At 43.0% G+C, this 21084-nt stretch overlaps 4 protein-coding genes across 5 annotated transcripts; 2 read left to right on the top strand and 2 right to left on the bottom strand.

The window, feature by feature from the left end:
- Positions 1-918, bottom strand: LOC148062931 (trypsin-3-like). The gene is made up of 4 exons (XM_087813028.1): positions 797-918; positions 483-736; positions 278-414; positions 1-206 (listed from the first exon to the last, which is right to left on the bottom strand). The coding sequence occupies exons 2-4, from the start codon at positions 610-612 to the stop codon at positions 57-59; spliced, it is 417 nt and encodes a 138-aa protein (XP_087669154.1). The 5' UTR covers positions 613-736; positions 797-918; the 3' UTR covers positions 1-56.
- Positions 919-3151: 2233 nt separating this feature from the next.
- On the bottom strand, positions 3152-4221 carry LOC148062930 (trypsin-3-like). The gene is made up of 5 exons (XM_087813010.1): positions 4167-4221; positions 3948-4107; positions 3634-3887; positions 3429-3565; positions 3152-3357 (listed from the first exon to the last, which is right to left on the bottom strand). Exons 1-5 carry the CDS (start codon positions 4204-4206, stop codon positions 3208-3210), a joined length of 741 nt encoding a protein of 246 aa, XP_087669136.1. The 5' UTR covers positions 4207-4221; the 3' UTR covers positions 3152-3207.
- A 3374-nt stretch (positions 4222-7595) lies between these two features.
- LOC148062929 (uncharacterized) lies at positions 7596-13419 on the top strand. 2 transcript variants are annotated; one of them, XM_087778795.1, is made up of 4 exons: positions 7596-7724; positions 7985-8953; positions 9897-10316; positions 11346-13419. In XM_087778795.1, exons 2-4 carry the CDS (start codon positions 8698-8700, stop codon positions 12083-12085), a joined length of 1416 nt encoding a protein of 471 aa, XP_087634921.1. In that variant the 5' UTR covers positions 7596-7724; positions 7985-8697; the 3' UTR covers positions 12086-13419. The 2 variants fall into 2 exon arrangements, with proteins under 2 accessions (XP_087634921.1, XP_087634923.1); XM_087778797.1 differs by having other exon boundaries at positions 7603-7915.
- Positions 13420-14832: 1413 nt separating this feature from the next.
- On the top strand, positions 14833-20925 carry LOC148062928 (uncharacterized). Its single transcript, XM_087813176.1, has 2 exons — positions 14833-15235; positions 16258-20925. The coding sequence occupies exons 1-2, from the start codon at positions 14845-14847 to the stop codon at positions 19422-19424; spliced, it is 3558 nt and encodes a 1185-aa protein (XP_087669302.1). The 5' UTR covers positions 14833-14844; the 3' UTR covers positions 19425-20925.
- Positions 20926-21084: the final 159 nt, after the last annotated feature.

The following is a 21084-nucleotide window of genomic DNA, read 5'->3' as shown; positions in this document are numbered from 1 at the left end:
TTCTGTTTTTTCCATATTTTATTTTTCACTTGAAATCACAGAATCATGTTCCCGCTTTAGTTGGAGGACATGGTGCTGCGGATCCAGGAGTTGTAGTTGCAGACCTTGGCGTAGACGCCGGGCTGGTTCCTCTGGGCACACCCGTAACCCCAGGACACAACACCCTGCAGCTGACCGTTGCACACCACGGGGCCACCGGAGTCTCCCTGACAGGAACAGAAACACAGATGTAAGATGATGTCGGAGACGAGGAGTTGACGGAGGTTGTCGGTGTTACCTGGCAGGAGTCCTTGCCTCCCTCCAGGAATCCAGCACAGAACATGTTGCTGGTGATCTGTCCAGGGTAGGCGCTCCTGCAGCTGGAGTCGCTCAGGATGGGGGCGTCCAGGCACATCAGACGATCAGGGTAGTTGCCTGCACACAGAGAAAGACCAGTCGTGTGAGTCTTCAGGAGAAGACGGTGAGGACGGCGAGCGACTCACTTCCGGAGCCGCTCATGTTGCCCCATCCAGAGATGAGACACCTGGTGCCAGAGCTGGCACAGCTGGAGGGCAGGGACACGGCGCGGACGTAGCTGTTGAGGGTGGCGGGCTTGCTGAGCTTGATCAGCATGATGTCGTTGTCCAGGTTGCGGCTGCTGTATCTGGGATGTCTGATGACCTTGGCGGAGTTGATGAACTGCTCGGTGCCCTCGTTGACGGCGATGTTGTGCTCACCAAGACGCAGCTGGACGCGACTGCAGACGCACAAATTAAGAAAAACTCACCTCACACCGTCAACACCCGAGCGTACGTACGACTTGTAGCAGTGAGCAGCAGACACCACCCAGGTGCTGGAGATCAGGGAACCTCCGCAGAAGTGGTATCCAGAGTTCAGAGACACCTGGTAGGCCACGGAGTTCTTCCTGCACTCGTATCCTCCGACGATCTTGTCATCCTCGTCGATGGGAGCAGCGACTGCAAGAGAGAGACTTTCAGTCGAAGTCTTCGTAGCTCATAAGGCTGATCAACAGTCAGGAGCTGAACACTCACATGCCACAGAGAACAGGGCCAGGAGAATGAGAGCCTTCATGGTGGTGGGTGAGTCAGAGCCTCAGTGTTGGTCTGTCGGAGCTGCTTCCCTTTTAAACCCTCAGTGATCTGATTGGGCAATGACGAATGTTTACATTTTCTTTACCTTTATCTGGTGTGAAAGCACATCTGGTCGGCCCATACTGATGATGTCAGCAGTTTTAGGAAAACCTCGGACGTGGATTTCTCTGCTGTGCTGGAATATATATTTCCTAGAAATCCACATTAATTAAGAAATGATAGACGTGTTTGATTTTATAATCCACAACATTTTGTTTTACTGTATTTATTTCGGGAATATTTACAATTTTTAAATAAACGTATCAGACTCAGGACCTGGTTTGTAGTTTACGTGGTTTGGAATTTCATTATTTATATTTTTTGATTGTTTTCTTATACATCAAGTTACAGAATGAATAGACCTTTTCCCTCCTTGTCCATCCTTTTAGAATTTTGGACTCAAAAAGTGCCAAATATTCCTCCAAAATAACTACTTTTATTCAAAGAATTACACAATTTAAAACGATAGAAAAAGAGCAAGTTTACAAGCACTTACAAGCTTCTAAATATGATCCATTTTAGGGTCAAATGTGCTCATAATCTGGGTGTTAAAAATAAATGATACTTTTGGAATGAAAAAAAAGTGACTACTTGTAAATGAATGTAAAACTTTATTTGTACAACATCAGGTGCAACACAAAAGTCGTCACAATGACTTGACAAACTCTTCGACCATCCTTAAGACCCAGAAGCGCAGATTCAGCAAAGATTTTCTTGTTCTTGAATGTGTGCAAATATTATGCTGGTGTTAACAATCGAACAAATTGATCGTACATGTAAGTAAATAAGTAAGTAATTTATATTTGTAGAGTGCTTTTCAGACCAGGGTCACAAAGCACTTAAACAATTAAAACAATACTCAATAAAGTAAATACTTAAAAGATCAATACAACACCAAGACAAACACATGAGTCTCAGAAAAATCAAGGAAAATCCTGCATGAATAAAAGTGTTTTAACATGTTTCGTGAAGGACCTCAGAGCCCGAGCTGGGGTGTAAGGCTGGATCAGATCACTGATGGAAGGTCTGACCATGAATAGATCTGAAAGAAGAACCAGAATTTTAAAATGATCCTGAAAGAAACTGGCAGTCAGTGAAAAATGTTAAGGATCGGAGAAATGTGAGTTCTTCTACTAGAGCGGCTCAGAATTCTGGCTGCAGAGTTTTGTATGAACTGCAGTTCAGTCAGTTTTCTGCAGTGTTGAACAAGAGACATGTCTTTGTCAAATACAACACCCAGATTTCTCAGGCTCAGTTTGACGGACTGACCTAAGTCACCCAAGTACTGACTCAACCCTGGAACATTATCATCAAGAGCGATCACCAGAGTTTCTGTTTTGTCCACATTTAGCTGTATAGTGTTTTCACTCATTGTTTGATTTCTAGCAAACAATTGACTAAGCTGTTCAGCCTCTGGGGCTCAGTTGGATCAAAAGAGCAGTAGAGCTGGATGTCATCAGCAAAAATGTGATAAGAAACATCAGGAAATCTCTGAATGATTTTACCCAGGGGAATAAAGTACAGCAAAATCAATAAAGGACCCAGAACAGAACCTTGAGGGACTCCACACAAAAGATCCCCCCGATTCAGACCCTCCCTCAAAGGCTCCACAATGGCAAGTTTAAATGGATTGGGAAAAACCCCTGTGGAAAGGGAGAGGTTCCCTATTTTGGTCACATGTGGTGGAATATTTGAAGGCCCAGTGAGTATGTTTGTTCTAGTGAACACATGAGTATGCAGTTGTTTGTTATAAGTAAAAGTAGCCCAAGTAGCGTTGGCCCAGGGATTTTTTACAACATTCGAAACCACGGAAAATATTTTGAAATGCAAAGGGACAGAAGTCGCTATTGCCTAAAAGAAGGACAATCATGTTGGAGGACTTTTAAAAGGCTCTAACTTGATTTATATTTGAGCTGCAGAGCTCTCAATAATAATAACAAGGTTGTAGTTAACGCAGACATTTTTTAGGTAATTTTGCAGACATATACCACATACAGCTCTAGAAAGAAATTCAAAGTTAATTCTGTTTTTTCCATATTTTATTTTTCACTTGAAATCACAGAATCATGTTCCCGCTTTAGTTGGAGGACATGGTGCTGCGGATCCAGGAGTTGTAGTTGCAGACCTTGGCGTAGACGCCGGGCTGGTTCCTCTGGGCACACCCGTAACCCCAGGACACAACACCCTGCAGCTGACCGTTGCACACCACGGGGCCACCGGAGTCTCCCTGACAGGAACAGAAACACAGATGTAAGATGATGTCGGAGACGAGGAGTTGACGGAGGTTGTCGGTGTTACCTGGCAGGAGTCCTTGCCTCCCTCCAGGAATCCAGCACAGAACATGTTGCTGGTGATCTGTCCAGGGTAGGCGCTCCTGCAGCTGGAGTCGCTCAGGATGGGGGCGTCCAGGCACATCAGACGATCAGGGTAGTTGCCTGCACACAGAGAAAGACCAGTCGTGTGAGTCTTCAGGAGAAGACGGTGAGGACGGCGAGCGACTCACTTCCGGAGCCGCTCATGTTGCCCCATCCAGAGATGAGACACCTGGTGCCAGAGCTGGCACAGCTGGAGGGCAGGGACACGGCGCGGACGTAGCTGTTGAGGGTGGCGGGCTTGCTGAGCTTGATCAGCATGATGTCGTTGTCCAGGTTGCGGCTGCTGTATCTGGGATGTCTGATGACCTTGGCGGAGTTGATGAACTGCTCGGTGCCCTCGTTGACGGCGATGTTGTGCTCACCAAGACGCAGCTGGACGCGACTGCAGACGCACAAATTAAGAAAAACTCACCTCACACCGTCAACACCCGAGCGTACGTACGACTTGTAGCAGTGAGCAGCAGACACCACCCAGGTGCTGGAGATCAGGGAACCTCCGCAGAAGTGGTATCCAGAGTTCAGAGACACCTGGTAGGCCACGGAGTTCTTCCTGCACTCGTACCCTCCGACGATCTTGTCATCCTCGTCGATGGGAGCAGCGACTGCAAGAGAGAGACTTTCAGTTGAAGCTTAACCGGAATCATCTTGTTCTTGGACTCACAAGCTGCGGCGAACAGCGCAAAGACGATGAAGTACTTCATGATTCCTCACTGAATGCTGCTCTAAGGCGGCAGGTCGGTTTAAATACTCGTCCGATATCTACTATCAGACACTCTCAAGGTTTTTCCATCCCACCTGCGCAGATTAAACATTAGCCGTCCTGAGAAAACACCAGCGTGCTCGAAAGAAAGCCGTGGTCAGCAGATTTTAGCCGAGGTACACAGGAACCAGCAATTTCAATTGAAGATAAAAGTATTGGTGATGATTATCATGACTGTTATGATTCTATCAAGATTGGAACAATTATTCTGTGAATGCTGAAGGGACTGTTGCTCTAATGACCTCAACTGTGTTCAACATCTCCTACAAATTATATCAGATTTTAACCAATTAAACTTTTATCAGTTCGTCTCGTTCCCAAAATGCTGGCTATGTTCTATCTTTCTTTTATCTCTTCTACTCTTTCTTCTATTGCTCTTTTTCTTCCATTTTTTCTACTTTTACTACTAATTGTACTACTAATACTACCAATTGTAGTTCTAACTCTACTCCCACTAATACTACTTCTTCTACTCCCACTACTTCTTCTAATTCCACTACTACTACAAATTCTACTACTTCTTCTACTTCTACAATAATTATTTTTTCTTCTTCTCCTTTGTATTATTATTATTTTTTCCGCAAGCTTTTTGAGTTAATTTCAATGTCTTCACATCAGTCTTTGTCCTTCATGTCATCATTTCAACTGTTTACACACATTTTTACTTTGAATACTTTCAATCATTTCAGTTTACACATTCAGCAGATTCAGCATTCACACTGCATTTTCTTCTGGAAATGCATGTTTTCTAGTTATTGTTAGATTAAAATTATAATACACTATACGTGTACGCCATACTTAATTAATGATAAAAGATTATCAAAATATAAAGTATAACTTACTGGCTTGATCTAAGATATTAAACGCTTGACTACACATTCACAATCAACATTCCACTCAGACTGATTCACTCTGGTTCAAGGCAAGCTTGGATCAGAATTAGAGATACGACACCGGTAATTTAAAACATCTGTTCATCTGCAAATCACAGCTTAAATCGTAGATCAAAGAATGAAGCAAGACACACCCGGGAATGGGGGGCTAAAAGACAGAAGAGAAGATAATGCCCGCCCGAGAACATTTGAATGATAGATTACAAGAAAACAAATCAGGATGTCTCTCTACGGGGATTCTCCCGGGACTATTGAACTGTACAGTCGCCGGGACAAAGTGTGTCCGGTCGCGATCGTAAAGCTTGTATTCTGTTTGACTTTGAGCGGCGAATAAACGACCCGTGACACACTCTGGATTGTCCATCTTTCTCCCCGAAGCAAAGTATAAGAACTGGGACGGACAGTGGCGTCGTGTTGGAGCGACGGAACGGACTCCGTGTTTTGATCGTTTTAAATGGTGCCGTGACCCGGATTCGTAGCGGAGAGTTTTGGACAAGGAGCAGCGACTGATTTAAATTTTCTCAGCCAAACGAACGGGCCCAAACTAAGGTAAACAGAAAACCTCTTGTATAAATTTCTGCATTTAGTTTTGTCTGGCTGAGTTAATCGATGTCTGGAGCTGTGTGAGTTGAATGGGTTGTAAATGGTTCTGCTTCTAAGACAAAGAAAAAGAAAGCTAGTTGTTGTGGGTGGTGTGGTTTTCCATTACGACTCTCGGTCTACATAGTAACCATAGATTGAATAAAATTGGCTTGGGAATTCTTTTGACTGGCAAAATGCGCTCTTTTGGCACGTTAGAGGCATCTATTTCACCCCTTTAGAGATCGCTTGAACCCTGAGAGTACGGATGGAACTTTTTCTTTAAAAAAGCTTTTCTTGGTTGAATAATCAAGTTTTTCGGTATGGTTACGCTGCCTAGTGAGTACTTATATTATGATAAAAAACAAAAACAAACTTTCTTGATTAATGCAACGTTAATGCTAACGTGTGTTTTTCAAGTATTGTGTGAAGAAATTTATAGATAACTTTCTTGAATTTCTATTGGGTAAAAAGGAGAGTTTTTTTCTTGTAAGTTTTGTGCTGCGAGTTAAAAAAAAAAAAAGAAAGTAAAAACGGCTTACTTGGTCTTTACCAAGTTATATGTAAAGTAGTTTTACGGTCAACTACCATAAACTTCTATTGGTTGAAAAAGCTTGTATTTTGTTTGACTTTGAGCGGCGAATAAACGACCCGTGACACATTCTGGATTGTCCACGAAGCGAAGTATAAGAACTGGGACGGGAAGTGACGTCGTGTTGGAGCGACGGAACGGACTCCGTGTTTTGATCATTTTATTATTTTTATCATTTGCAATATCTTGAGACTTTATATTTTCATACATTTTCAAAAAATAGTTGTGAATTTTAATTGACGTACCTTTTACTTGTGGTATTGTCAATTATAAATGCATACCTTGACCTTTAAAGTATATATTTCATTGAGTATTGTTTTGATTGTTTAAGCGCTTTGTGACCCTGGTCTGGAAAAGTAAGTAAGTAAGTCATTTTTATTTGTATAGCGCTTTTCCAGACCAGGGTCACAAAGCGCTTAAACAATCAAAACAATATTCAATAAAGTATATACTTTAAAGGTCAAGATAAAACTGATAACACAACAGGTGTTGTCAAGGAAAAGCCTGAACAAATAAAAACGTCTTAAGATGTTTCTTAAAGGAGTCAGTAGATCCATCAAGAACAAAGAGAGAGGAAGATCGTTCCAAAGCTTAGGAGCAACAGTCTGGAAGGATTTCTCTCCTCTGGTCCTGAACCGTGTGCGTGGAACCATAAGTAGATTCTGATCCACAGACCTCAGAGCCCGAGCTGGGGTGTAAGGCTGGATCAGAACACTGATGTAAGGAGGAGCCTGACTATGAATAGCTCATAAATACAAATTACTTACTTACTTACATATTTGTATTTCTGCTTGTTGATAAAAAAAAGTAATAAAATGTAGGATTAGTTGTGGATTTTAATTAAAAACAAAAAAACATTGTACTTGTACATAAAAATAAAGGTACTTGAAGTTTAATTGAACAGCAGTTATGAATTTTTAACGTATTTTCATTTTACTTTTTGCAATGGGAATTATAAAAGAAATATTCGTGTTTTAAAAAGAAACAAATGTACTGATAGTAGATGATTTATTTGAACGTTTAATCGTTTATGTATATATTTATAATCTATTCATCTGACGTATTTGATGTTCAATGAACGTTTGTACTGTATTATTATTATTATTATTTTTTTTAACCATCAAATGTGGCGCTTTTCTGTAAACCGTACAGGGATGTAGGAGTGATTTGAAGTACAGTCTGAAGTTCTACGCATTTAAAGACGATACACGCGCTTCTGGTGATCGTTGGAACGAAAGGAAGGCAAAAGATCCGATGGTTCCTGAACACATCAACACCGTGACGCCAACAGAGCGCGTCTGTCCGCGGTTTGTGTATCTGCTGCCGAAGCTAACCGCTGAAAAAAACAGCTTCTGTTTCCAAACACGTCGAGCTTCGCTCTCGTGTTTCCACGAGGTAGGACGTTTTCACGATCTCGCCCCCGACAATCGTGCCGCTTCGTTTCCGGCGGGCACCGCTCCGGAAGCTTCCGTTTCCGTCAGAAAAAGTGGCGGCGATGCTAAATGCTAACTCCGGTGCAAGATCAGCATGTAATGTGTTCTCGACGCGGACGCAGCGATGCGACACGAGCGCGATAAACAGCTCGGGTGTGTTCGTGTCGGACTCGTGTCATGTTGACAAGTGTCATGTCATTGTTTTTGTTTTTGTTTTCCCAGCTCTCGCCACCGACCGAACAGCTGGACGTCAGATCTCAAGACGGTTGTTTACGTTTCACGTTTCCCTTTAAACCGACTCAACACCTGCTGACGTCATCATATCACAGAAGTTAAGTTAAATATCAAATATTCATGAGTAGGTGGAAGCCCAGGGCAGGGCTAGATATGATGACACATGGGAATTGACCGCATTATTTAATTATTTTTTTAATTTATTTATTTACAATGTATTTATTAAACTTCTTAGATTCGAGTCGCTTCCAATAATAATAACCTGCAGATAAATTAATATCTTTATCTTAATATCAAACACACTTTGATCTGAAAGGATCAAATAAGCCTAAAATGTAACTTTGTGGCGATTTTAAACATCTGAAAATATGTATTTTTTTAGAAATGACATAAACAGAATCAGCTTTATTGGCCAAATATATTAATAATATACATTTAATTATTGTTTGTGTCTTCTTTAGAGACTTTTGTTGTGAACACGGGACAGAATCCAGAACTATTTATTAAAACAAAAAACACAGTCAGTGTTAAAACAGTCAGAGATGAGTTGAAGACTTAAAAAAAAACACACAAATGTTTGTCAACAAAAGTGGCGTTCGCCGTGTCCCCAGTCGCGAGTTCGAAACCCCCCGGCGCCGGTCGTAGATGGCAGCGTCAGGATCGGCCCGCCAGTCGGTTCCGTGTTAATCCAGCTCCGACCCATGACTGAGTACTACGAGGAGGGGGGGGTGCTGTACGAGCAATCGCCTCCCATGCACATCAAAGTGGAGTCTCCGGAGGGACCCTTCGGCGGGGGAGTCTCTGAGAACGGCTTCCCCCGGGAGGACGAGGACTCGGAGGGCAGTTGTGACCAGAGCAGTGGGCTTCACAGCGGACTCCCGTTCAACGTGGTCGTGGTTCACCCCAACATCATGGCGCCCGGCATGTCGTCGGACGACCTGCTGTCCATCGAACAGAGTGAGTCTGTCCTGTTCATGACTTTATGTCTAACATTTACTTTTATGTATTATAATATATCAGCGTCACCGGAATCTTGATTGGTTAAATTCAACAGTTTAAATGTGGAACCTCATTTAATTGTCTTTTTTTTTAATCAATAAATAAAAATATATATATTTAATTCAACAATTTGTGTATTAAAAGCTTGAATTAATTGTTTCGGAAAATATTTGTTTTTTAAAAATTCAATTTAAAATATAAACATTCAACCCTTTGTCTATACAAATTATTGCAACATTTCCAATATAGAAATTATTTAATTTAATGATTAAAAATTTAATTAGAATATATAAAATTATGATATTAAATTATTAGTAACAAGCAAATTCAACATTTCCATAAAAACAAATTAAAAATCTCAAAATATAACTTATTTTATTAGTATTTTTGATTAAAAACAAATACAGCGTTTAATTTAGAAATGATGGAACTCGGTTAAAAAAATAAAATTCTCAAAATATAAAATGCTCAATAAATAAAAATGCAAACACAAGGAATTTTCTTTTACACGAAAAATAAAGTTTTCTAGATTCAAAGTATTTGGATTTGTAACTTTTTAAATTCAATATTAAAATGTAATAAACTGACACCATTTTCATGTTGAATATAAAAATAAATTCAGTTTGAAATATGTATATTACTGGAATAAGAATATCAAATATGTATATATATGTATATTTAAAAATAACACATTTATTGAATTTAATTATTCTAGAAAATCATCCAATGCTTAAAAAAACAGCATTTCAATGAGAAAAAGTTTGAACATTTCAAATGTTGAATTCAATATTCCGACGACACTGATGTACCTTCATAGATTTATCTCTTACTGTGTTTGAATCACTTGTAGTTCATCTCAAGCTGTGTTTGTGGTTCACTGACCGACCCTCTGATGCCGCAGACAGAGCCATGTCGGCCGCTCTCGCCGCCGGCAGCGCCGGGAAGCGAAAGAGTCGCTTCAGCGGCGCCGAGCTGGAGGTCCTGGTGTCAGAGGTCACGCGCTGCGAGGGGGAACTGTTCGGCCCGGCGGGACGGCTGCGGCGCCGCGAGAGGGAGCGCATCTGGGCCGGGATCCTGGAGCGGGTCAACGCCGTGTCCCGGGTGCCGCGGACGCTGCGGGAGGTGAAGAAGCGCTGGGACGACCTGAAGAGACGGAACGGCGGGAGACTGGCGGACGCTCGTCACCGCAGCTGTTACCTCCCGTCCAGCAGGGCGGCGCTGCTCGGACACTCGTCCCTGCCCAGTCCCAGGCTGCAGGTCCGGCAGAAGCAGAGCATCCGGCCCAAGCCCAGTTTCCCCTGCTTCCCCGACTCGGACACAGGTACAGAAGCTCCCTCCAGGATTCTCCATTTCATCTTTTAAATATTAAACTTTTGCTTCTTTATAAATCTTTTAATTTAGTCACTTTAGAAGTCGAAAAATATCCCTTAGTGCTCAGAGGTGACATCTAGTGGACAAAAGAAAGGGCAGCGTGAGTTAATGGTTAATGATGTTTTCTTCTTCACCTGGAGAATATAAAACCAACTCGACACAAGAGGCGTCTCTTGCTGAGACTCGCATGTGAACTGATCTGAGTTCAGGCTCAGAAAAGACTTTGTCATGTTTTCTTTACAAGCTGCTGCAAAATAGACCAACATTATTTATTTATTAACTTTTAAAATGAAGTCATTAGTTTGTATCAACATGTTTCCAGCATGTATTTACATTTTGAGTCTGCTTTTTAAAATGTTATTTTTCTTGTTTTTATTTAAGAGATTTGTTGGAAGACGTGACTTAATGCATAAAATACAACCAAATAAAATAGGAATTCGACCTGTTGTCATTGAAACATAAGATAAACGCAAAGAGGGAAAATATTAACTGTGTTCAACTGAAAAGAAACGCACACGAGTAAAAATAATGAATAATGCAAAAATAGTATGTATATATATAATATTAGATGTGTATATACTATGAATAACTGGATTATTAAATACGCTTTTAAGGATCTCGTCTCTGGTTCTGATTCTACTCAAATGTATGACGTTTCATTCACATGTAAAATATGTGAAAATTCGTTATTACCATATATAGAGATACTGAAGTAACAAGGATATATATGTGTACTATTGTGGAGTACTGCAGACTTCTACAGGCTGGAAATGTTATTGCAACACAAAAATAAACGATAGCCGTGAATATTTGTATGTTAATTGTAAAAAAAATATAAAAGATTTCATTAAATAAATGATTTAATTTATACAAACTTTTTTGAAACTTTAAAACGACTATGATTCAAATAAAAGTTTTTTACTTTCTTATTTAATGGACACAGTGTTGTCTATAAGGTTTTGACACACTTGTCGCACAGGTGTCGGGGTCGAGGGCTCGGAGCGGGACCTGGACAAGGACGAGGACATTCCCGACTGCGACCGAGACGACGGCGAGCCCGACTGCGAGCCGTCGGACCACAGCATCGAGGAGAAGTTGGGTTTAGGCCTCGGCCTGGGAATCGTTCCTGCGCCCCCTCCGTCGGAGCGATGGCTGCCGCCCTCCCCGCTCTACAGCGCCCCCTTCCTCAACGGCAGCCCCCAACCCGGCAGCCCCCAGCCGTCCCTCGGGGGGGGCCAGCCCGGCGTCCTGGAGGCCCCGCCGCGGACCTCCTGGCTGGAGGACGAGCTCCGGGGTCTGGGCGAGGCGGCCATACAGCTGGGGAACCGGGTGGAGAAGAGTCTCCAGGAATTCGGGGAGGGGTTCCGACAGGACATGCGGACACTGATCGCGTCGCAGGAGTCTCTAGCCGTCAGCCTGCAGCAGAACAACCTGCTGCTGCAGAGGCTGCTGGGAGTTCTGGAGGCGCAGCCGCAGCAGCAGCAGCGGGTCCCTCCGGCGCACCCGAGCCCCCCGCAGCAGCCTCAGTGGGCTCCGTCGCCGGCGGTCCAGAACCCGCAGACCCCCCGGCAGCTGAACGACGACTCGGCCGGAGCCGTGGCGCCGTCGCCCGCCGCACCGGCGCCGTTTCCCGGCGAGCCGCCGTCGGAGAGGAGCGGCGGCGTGCAGAGGTCCCGGCGAGGGAAGGCTCCGGATCACAGGCGGCGAAGACGACGCTGAGCCTCGTGGATCCGGAGCACGACTGGCCGCACTTTCTTTTCTACTTCTGCCTCCAAGCTCCACGAACATCAGGCGCTCGAAGACGAAAGCCTTAAACTCAGACAAACAAGTAGTTACCGTCGCATGTGTACGAAGATGATGAGAGTCGATCAGAGTCGTCGGAACATTGAATGTTTCATTTAAAATTTTTAATTATTTAATATTTCATTTTCTGATGGAAATGTTGTGAAGCTTAAGAATATTTTTTAACATCATTTAATTCAAGAATTTCTATATTAAAATTAGTTTGATATTTTAATTCAAAAATACATTTTTTGTATTCTTTATAAAATATTGGCAACTATTATACCAACAATTATTACATTTACAATGTATTTTAAATAAATTTGATTAAAGCATATCAAACTCATCGAATGTTTAACTTTAATTTTAAAGGATTTGAATTTAAAAAAGACGTTATTTATTAGAAATTATTGTTATTTAAAGATTAAATTGTATGTGTAAAATAAGTAAACATTTATTACTTTTATGCATGTATTTATTTATTTTTATTTTGGATTTTAAAGGCTGAGAATAGAAAAACAATGAATCCAGAAAATGTATTTTTGAACTATTGGAATTTAAATATGAAACACTGTAAAAAAAAAAAGAAAAGAAAAAGGTTGAACGTATGAATTAAATTATTTAGAAAGTTTTTAACCTTTTAATGTAATTTTTTTTAATTAAACTTTAATTAAAATTCATTTTTTATATTATTTTTAATTCATAGAGAAGACAAGTTCATATTTTAATAAATAAAGTATTGAATTCAATTATTAAAAAGTAATTAAATGGATAAAACTATTTAAATAAAAAAAGTTTCAACCTTCAAAATGTTAGATGCAAACGTTGAATATTCCGACGACGCTGATAAACCCTCATCGGACGTTTGTTCACCTGCACGTCACAGACGCAGCTTGTGATTGGTTCATTGAAACTGCTCTAAAAACACTAACGTCATCGCCATGAAGTACTTAAACTGTTGCATCTATTGTAGTCAAACATCTATTTACAATATATATATATTTTTTATTAAGTTTCCTCGACCGTCAGCGACGATGAGATGCATTTCGAGACAAAATGTTACACAATTGTGTGTATTTGTGATTTTAAAGAAGGACTTCAGACGTACGTAGGGCTATTTATTCTACTAGTGCATGCAGTACATGGATGTTTGTAGGTCGCTGCATTCAATGTGTCCTTCATCCTCATCGTTTTGCACAAGCTATATTTTGTATTTGGCGACTGCTTTGTTGACATGTAACTAAATACTGTAAATAAAACATGAAATCTGATGTTGGTGTGTTTAGGATTTTATTTCAACTGCATGAAATGCTTTCATAAATCAGTTTTATGTCGAGAGAACTTCTGCTAGGAAAGTACTTTGTGACTGCTCTTTAGAAAAAAATTACAGTAAGTACAAGTATTTTTTTATACTCTCCTCCCTCCAGTCAGTCACCGAGTCTGGTTCTGCTTGAGGTTTCTGCCTCTTGATAGGACGTTTTTTTCCTCGTCACTGTCGCTCATTGTGATTCGCTGAGACCTGTTTTTATCTTCTCTTAATATATTGTTTTATTTAAACCGTAAAGTCTTAAGATACCATTTTTATTATTTCACACTTTCAATAAAATTAGAAATTAATTTCACAAGTTGGGGGGTAGGGGGGGTTAACCATCTCAGGCATAAATGTTTATTAATATCAAAAAATAAATTCATATTTATTTTGTTCATCACCACGCAACACTTAAACTCAATGTACACATTTTAGATATAAATTTCACTTTTTTAAAGAACAACTAATATACTTGTAAAAAATATAATAATGTAATACTAAGACATAATACAACTTTTCAGTCTCAGTTTAAAATAAATAAATGGAATGACCAAAATATTGATGATAAAATGACAATTAAAATACACTTTATCTATTTGATATCACGTCGACTTCCTTATAAAAACATTTATATTTTCTACAGCTCGAGACCAAAAGCATCAGTTTCATTTTTTCTGATATTATTTTTTCATATAATTATATATATATATATATATATATATATATATATATATATATATATATATATTTATTATCATTGTTGTGTCGTTCACTCTTAAATGTTTGTGCGATTGTTGCATAAACACCGTTTGACCTACTTTTGAGGAAGAAAGAAGTACTACTGCAGTACTTGTACCTGTACCTTTGGAGTACACGTAAAATCTACTCACAGGAAGCTTTTTCTAGCTGCTTAACTCTTTCATTTGTCAACAAGTCAATGTGTGATCATCACCTGACACACCTGACACACCTGAGTCCGAACCAGAGCTTCATCATTAAAATAATACAAAATGTGTTTTTAAAAAGACTGACTCGTAATAAAACGCGTTTTAGTTTATTTTTTATTATAAACTTATTTCACAGTTTAAACGTTTATCAGATACTTTTTTTTTAAATACTCTCGTTTTTATGTTGAATAAATGGATTTTTCTCTTTATCTTTTCATCGGTTCCAAAAAGAGCTGATCTTTCCCAAAATGTTTTGACAAATTCATCAAGAACCGGTATTTCAGGCGGAACTATCAAATTGACGCTTTCAAAGTAAAGGTAATCAAGTGGGTCGGTAGTGATTCGTAGTTTATTCTGAAGGTCCCAGAGAGGAAGTGTCGCTCGCCTCACCGGCCGTGGGGAGAGACGAACGGAGGGGGGGCGGGGGTGCGTGGGGAAATATGGCCGCCGTAGCCCCTTCGGAGACTCTCGCACGACAGGAATCCGCAGCGGGCGATGAGGCGGTCACACCCGGGGAGGAAGGGCCGGGGTCCCGGCGCGAGCGGGACGAGGCGGGCGGAGATGCGGGGACGGAGCGCGCGGACGCGGCGGGCTGTGAGCGAGGACCAGGAGCGGGAACGAGCGACGAGATTCGCGGCCAGACTGGGGTCGAGTCCGGCTCTGCTGGAGCCGCAGGAGCCGCTGGAGCTGCTGGAGCCCTCGAAACAACATGTCACCCGCCGGAGGAGCGGGCGGCCCGGAGCGAGGACGAGGCCGGCGAGGAGCGAGACTTCGACTGGTCGGAACCAGAAGACGAGGCGCTGAAGAAGAACCAGCAGGAAAATGTCAAGAGTAAGTTTTGACGGTTTTTTTTTTTTTTTTTTGGGGGGGCGATGCTAACGTTAGCCTCGAGCTAACTCTTGTGCAGGGCAGGCGAAGGAAATGATCGAAAAAAAAGTGCATAAAGTGTTGAAATGAAATGAAGAAGTAAAACTAATGTTTCAAAACTTTTTTTTTATTTGTAGACATTACATTTTAATTTGTTTTAAAAAAAAGTGACAAAAAACTTTATTTACTTTTTTCCTTTCAATGTATTTCTTACAAAAATAGGAGATAAATACGAGATAACTTTTACTAGTTATATTCAAGGTTGAACTAGTAGTACATTGTAAAAGTGAGGACAAAACAAAATAAGTAGGGGATCCTTAAAAAGTATTTACACTGTACACAATAAACATAAATCTAAATGATAATGATAATTTACGAAATGAAAACATTTAAATAAGATCCATAAAATGAGTAATTTTATTTTTATTTTGCAACTTTAATAGATCTTATTTTAATTGATTCATCTCGTTTTTATTTATTTATATTTATTTCATACGTTTTATTCTGTACTGTCACCACCATAAATAAAATGTGTTTAAAACGGCAATAAAAAATATAATTAATAATAGAATCAAAAAGAATGATGAGATGGAATTAAAATGTCTTGAATTCAATTTTATTTCATTTAAGGTGTCAACTTCACACTTTACAGTTAAAGTACGACTACAGTTTATAGAAGAAAATAAAAACGTTGAATCAAGGATGAAAACAAAACTTTAAAATGTGAACATTGATAAGAAAAAAAATAGATTGAAAATATAGGAACTAACAAAACAGTGAAACAGTTTCAGTCAGGACTGTAACCGCAGATGCACGTCGCGGTTCTACTTGGTTCATGTAGCAACTTCGGAAAGAGGTGTTTTCTTCGGGAACATCGGAACAACAACTGAACCCTGCTCCGTCAAGCATGTTCGCATCAAATCACCTTTGTGTACTTTGGTTAACTTCTAGTAAAGTTTTCTAACTCCTGACTCCTGCGTCTACAGACTCGTCTAAGAAGCAGCAGGAACCTCTTAAAGAACCCGTCACTGAAGAGGTGACCGAGAAAGACGCCGTGCAGGAACAGGTGGAGGACGAGGTGGAGAAAGAGGAGCCAAACATGGACGAAGATTCGACCTCCAAGCCCAAGAAGAGCTCCTACTTCTGTAAAGACTGTGGGAAGTACTTCAATCAGCGCGAGACGTTCAACCTCCATCGCAACTTCCACACCTGCGACAACGAGCTGGCCTTCCTCACCTGCAAGGAGTGCGGCCTCACCTTCCAGCAGCGCAGCAGCTTCGTCAAACACCGCAACGAACACAAGCAGAAGGAACTGGCCAAAGCGGAGGAGAGTCTCTTCCAGTGCGCCGGCTGCGACCGGTTCTTCCCCACCTTGAACAAGCTGCGGGGTCACGCCTGCGACCCGTCGACGGAGAAGCCGTACCACTGCCCGCTGTGCCACCAGCAGTTCCAGTTCAAGGTGTCCGTCAACAAACACATGCTGGTCCACTCGCAGGAGGACGTCTTCAAGTGCGCCGAGTGCAACCAGACGTTCCCCGACCCGCTGTCGCTGCGCATCCACCAGCGCTGCCACAGCGCGCTCAAGCCCTACGAGTGCCCGGATTGCGGGATGGTCTTCAAACACTACTCCCTCATGGAGCACCACCGCCGGAGGCACGTGGACAACACCCGCTCCCACCTGTGCAACATCTGCGGCAAGTCCTTCAAGTACAGCAGCCTCCTCCACCAGCACCAGTACCTGCACACGGGGCTGAAGCCGTTCCGCTGCCCCGAGTGCGGGAAGGAGTTCGCCTTCGCCCAGAACATGAAGGCCCACTGTCGGCAGCACCGGCTGCAGCGCGGCGACCTCCCGCTCTCCACCGAGCTCCCGCAGAAACTGGCGGTTCAAGAGGACATCACGGGGAACGAAAACGCAATTCAGAAGGTGGAGCTGAAGCGCACGTTTAAATGTCCCTTGTGTCCCCAAACGTACACGGCGCCGTCCGACCTGAGGCTCCACATGCGCCTGCACGAGGCCGAGTACGAGTCCATGGAGAGGAGGCAGAACATCCCGAAAGACCCGGAGACGTACTGGGAGAAGGGACACACTTGCGCTCACTGCCCCAGTACTTTCCGCGACGAAAACAGTATGAAAGCGCATATGCTCAGCGCCCACAAGGCTCCGCACTTGAGTCCGGATAACGTTCAGCCAAAGTGGAAGACGGAGGGAGTCGTCGCCAAGTCTTTCAAGTGTTCCGAGTGCGAGAAATCATTCCGCCATCGCTCCGTCCTGGAGCTGCACATGCGTATACATTCCAAGGACAAGCCTTATCAGTGTAAAGTTTGCGGGAAGGCGTTCCGGTTCGGCAGCTACCTGCAGCAGCATCTCATCATCCACACGGGCAAGAAGCCCTACAAGTGTCCGCACTGCGGGAAGGACTTCGCTTTCCTGCAGAACATGAAGACGCACCAGAAGCTGCATCAGGAGAAACCCTTCCGTTGCACCAGCTGCAGGAAGGGCTACAGCGACGAGGCGCAGCTGCAGCAGCACATGCTCTCGCACAACGGCGACAAACCTCACAAGTGTGACCTGTGCGACAAGAGCTTCGGGTTGGCGTATCTGCTGCGCGATCACATGAACACGCACACGGGAGACCGACCGCATCGCTGTGATGAGTGTCACAAAAGCTTTTCTTGGTTCAGCAGCCTGCTAGTTCACCAAAAGATTCACGCGCGCAAGCGCCAGAGTTCAGGTCCGTTCGGCCCGTACCCCGCCAGCACTAGGATGAGGGGGAGAGGGGCGAGAGGCCGGAGGGGCGGGAGGCACATGTGGGGCACGACTCGGACTCTAGGGGAGCTGGGATCCTTGGGCTCAACTCAGTTTTCGGTGTCTTCTTTGAGCGACGTTGAGATGCACCAACGGGCGGCGCAACAACCACTTGTTCCGTCGCACGTGGATTTACAGTCCCAGGCAGGACCCTGGATCTCGGACCCTCAAGCGGTTCAGTGGAAGGCGGGCGGCGGAGAGCAGCCTAAAGTCTCGACCCAACCAATCGTGTTTGACGGCGTTCCACAGTCAGGCCTGCAGCTGCAGATCCGGGTACCTCAGGCCAACTTCTCACCCGCCTCGGTGAAGCCGATCGTGGATACGTGTCCACCCGCCGTCATCAACACTCTTCAGGCCGGTCTCAAATCCAGCCCGTCTGCGATGGGCGAGCTGTCGACCCGGGCGGTCACATCCACGGTCTTCTCGCTCCCGCGCGAGTTCATGGTTCCTTCCCCGTTTATAGACGGCGCCGCGCTGTGGAGCATCAGACCCGCGACTCTCGCCAATCCTCAGAGCAACAAGCCTGTTCAGGAGCTGTTGCCCATATGGCCCGGCTCTCCGGTCTCCAAGCCAAAAGAACCTTCTCCTAAGACGGAAGAGAACAGAAGTTGGGACGTGACTAATCCCCAAGCGACTGTTAGCCAGGCCGAGAAGCCCTGGAACGGCTGTGATCCTCAGAAGCCGTGGCCCGCCGGCTTGGTGTCCACCGCAGCTCAGATAGACCAAAGCAGTCCTTTGCCAATTTCCACCTCTGTGTCCCACCGGGTCGGTAGCCCCCTGTGGGACCTCCAGACACCCCCAGGGATTTCAAAGAGCATCTCCACCCCGGATAAGCTGAAGGACTTCCAGCTGAAGCAGGTGGCGCCGGGCTGGACTCCGCCCACAACGCAGAAGGTTTCTATCTCCATTCCGTTCGAACCTCACCGCTTCGCTCAGGGGATCGGATCGCCCATCTGGAGCTTCCAAAGTAGTCCGCAGTCCCTCCTGGGCGGGGCGCTCAAACCGGGGACCGGACAAGAGGCGATGGTGACCACCGCACAAATCCTCATCAATCAGCCTCCCCCCTTCTTCTCCCCCACCCTCGCCCCGCTCGCCTCGCTGGCCATGCCCGGCCCGCACTCCCTCCACTCGGTGGCGCTGTCGAGGGCCCCGCACCCCAACATCTTCTTCTCGCCACAGCCCCTCTCCCTACCTCAGCTCGCCCCTCGAAACGAACCACACAAACTGGGAAACCGTTTGCCTTTCGCGCCGGAGCGGCTCCTCCAGTGTATGATCTGTGGTTGTTCTCTTCCTCGGGAGCTGGATCTACAGATGCATTACCTGCAACATGCACAAGGAGATATTTGACATTATCCCTCCCTTGAAGGTCGTTTTTTTTAATCATCCTCCTATTATTTTAGGTTGTTTTTTTTTACTTCTTATGGCAAATGGAATTTGCAAAGAACAGACGAAACTTGAAGAAGTCGCTAACAAAAGGAATGTTTCTCTTGTTTTTACTGTATAACTTAAACTTACTGTTACGTGGAATAGAGCGTGTGCCTTTTGACTTTATTTGTTATGACTTAAATTATAATGACTTGTAACGACACGTGTCTGGAAGTACGTCAGTGCCATCGCAATATTGAATTTAACTATTGAATATTTTCTATTGAAGCGAAGCATTGAATTATTTTTTGGGATAATTTCTACTTCGAAAGGTTGACTTTTTGTCAGAGTTTGATATTGTATTTCGAACATATTTTTTATTTCTAACGTTTAAAATTCAATCTTAAAATGTTGCTATAATAGTGCCAATATTTGGATATTGAATTTAAAAGGCTACAAATAAAATAATATTTAATTTATACATGTAATTCTAAAAAACTGGAATAACAAGATCAAACTTTATGTGTAAAACTAAAATCTTTCATTTTGAAAGGATTAAAACATTTCAATATAATTTGTTTCAAATTCAATTATTCAATCAAGAAATTGACCTTTCGGTATTTAAATTATAGAATTAAATAATTTAAAAAATATGTAAATGCTTTTGGAAAATACAAGAGTTTAACCGTTCGACGCGATGGCGCCGACGTGCGGTCGACACCTTCGCCAATAACGCTTTTAGGTTTAGGTCGGATCAGTGCTTGTTCTTTTCACTCATTAAACCATAGAAACTGTGTCTATGTACAGTAACTGTGCCTTTTTTTAACCAGTACAGTCTGCATGTCTGCCGTCTTGATATTCTAGACCTAGTGTGCGCTGAAGGTCGTCCAAACAACGTGACCTCGGCTCCAGTAACGATCGCCCGAAATCTCAGAAAACGCTAAGTCCGTGCTCCTCGTAAATCGAGGAGGCGAATTGGTTTAATCCAAATATGTTCGTATATCTCGTAGATACGTTTATTATCCGTGTGAGTGTTTGGTCAAATTTAAAGTGACGATTGAAAAAAATTCATAGCACAAAACCAAGGAAACCGCGGGGGATTCGCTGGCACACTGTGACGAATAGAAGTCATGTTTCCATTAACCTCGTCCACTCGTGCGACACGGGTTTTGAGGAGGAACCGTGTTTAGGTCTGAGTTTCAAGTCCATTCCTGAATATTGTTCCGTGTGTTTTACGTGATGACTTTATACCATGTCTGTGTAGCCAATATCCATTGGTCAATGACTGAAACCTTTGTTATTACTGTATTATACAACTCATAGTTGTTAGTAGAATCTTAAAAAAAAAAGAAAAAAAAAGCCACTGTGCGTCTTCATTCACGACATGTGCCCTTCTACCTCTCTCCAGTGTTTTAGCATGGAACCAATAGAATCTTCCCCCGATGTCTACATTAAATCAATAAAACCTGCTTTTAATAAAGAAGTGTCGAGTGCTTTTCATGAGAGAAGAATGATGTCTGCAAAGGTTTAGTAAATGATGTGAATTTAGACCTTAATCGAAATATAAATCTCTTATTTACTTTTTATAGTTACAGTATCTTTACCCACATATCATCGATTTAGATGTAAAGTTATATACTTG

Source organism: Callionymus lyra, chromosome 17 (assembly GCF_982586985.1).
Source record: "Callionymus lyra chromosome 17, fCalLyr1.hap1.1, whole genome shotgun sequence".
Taxonomy (NCBI): Eukaryota; Metazoa; Chordata; class Actinopteri; order Syngnathiformes; family Callionymidae; genus Callionymus; species Callionymus lyra.
This window is presented reverse-complemented; position numbering and strand designations above follow the sequence as displayed.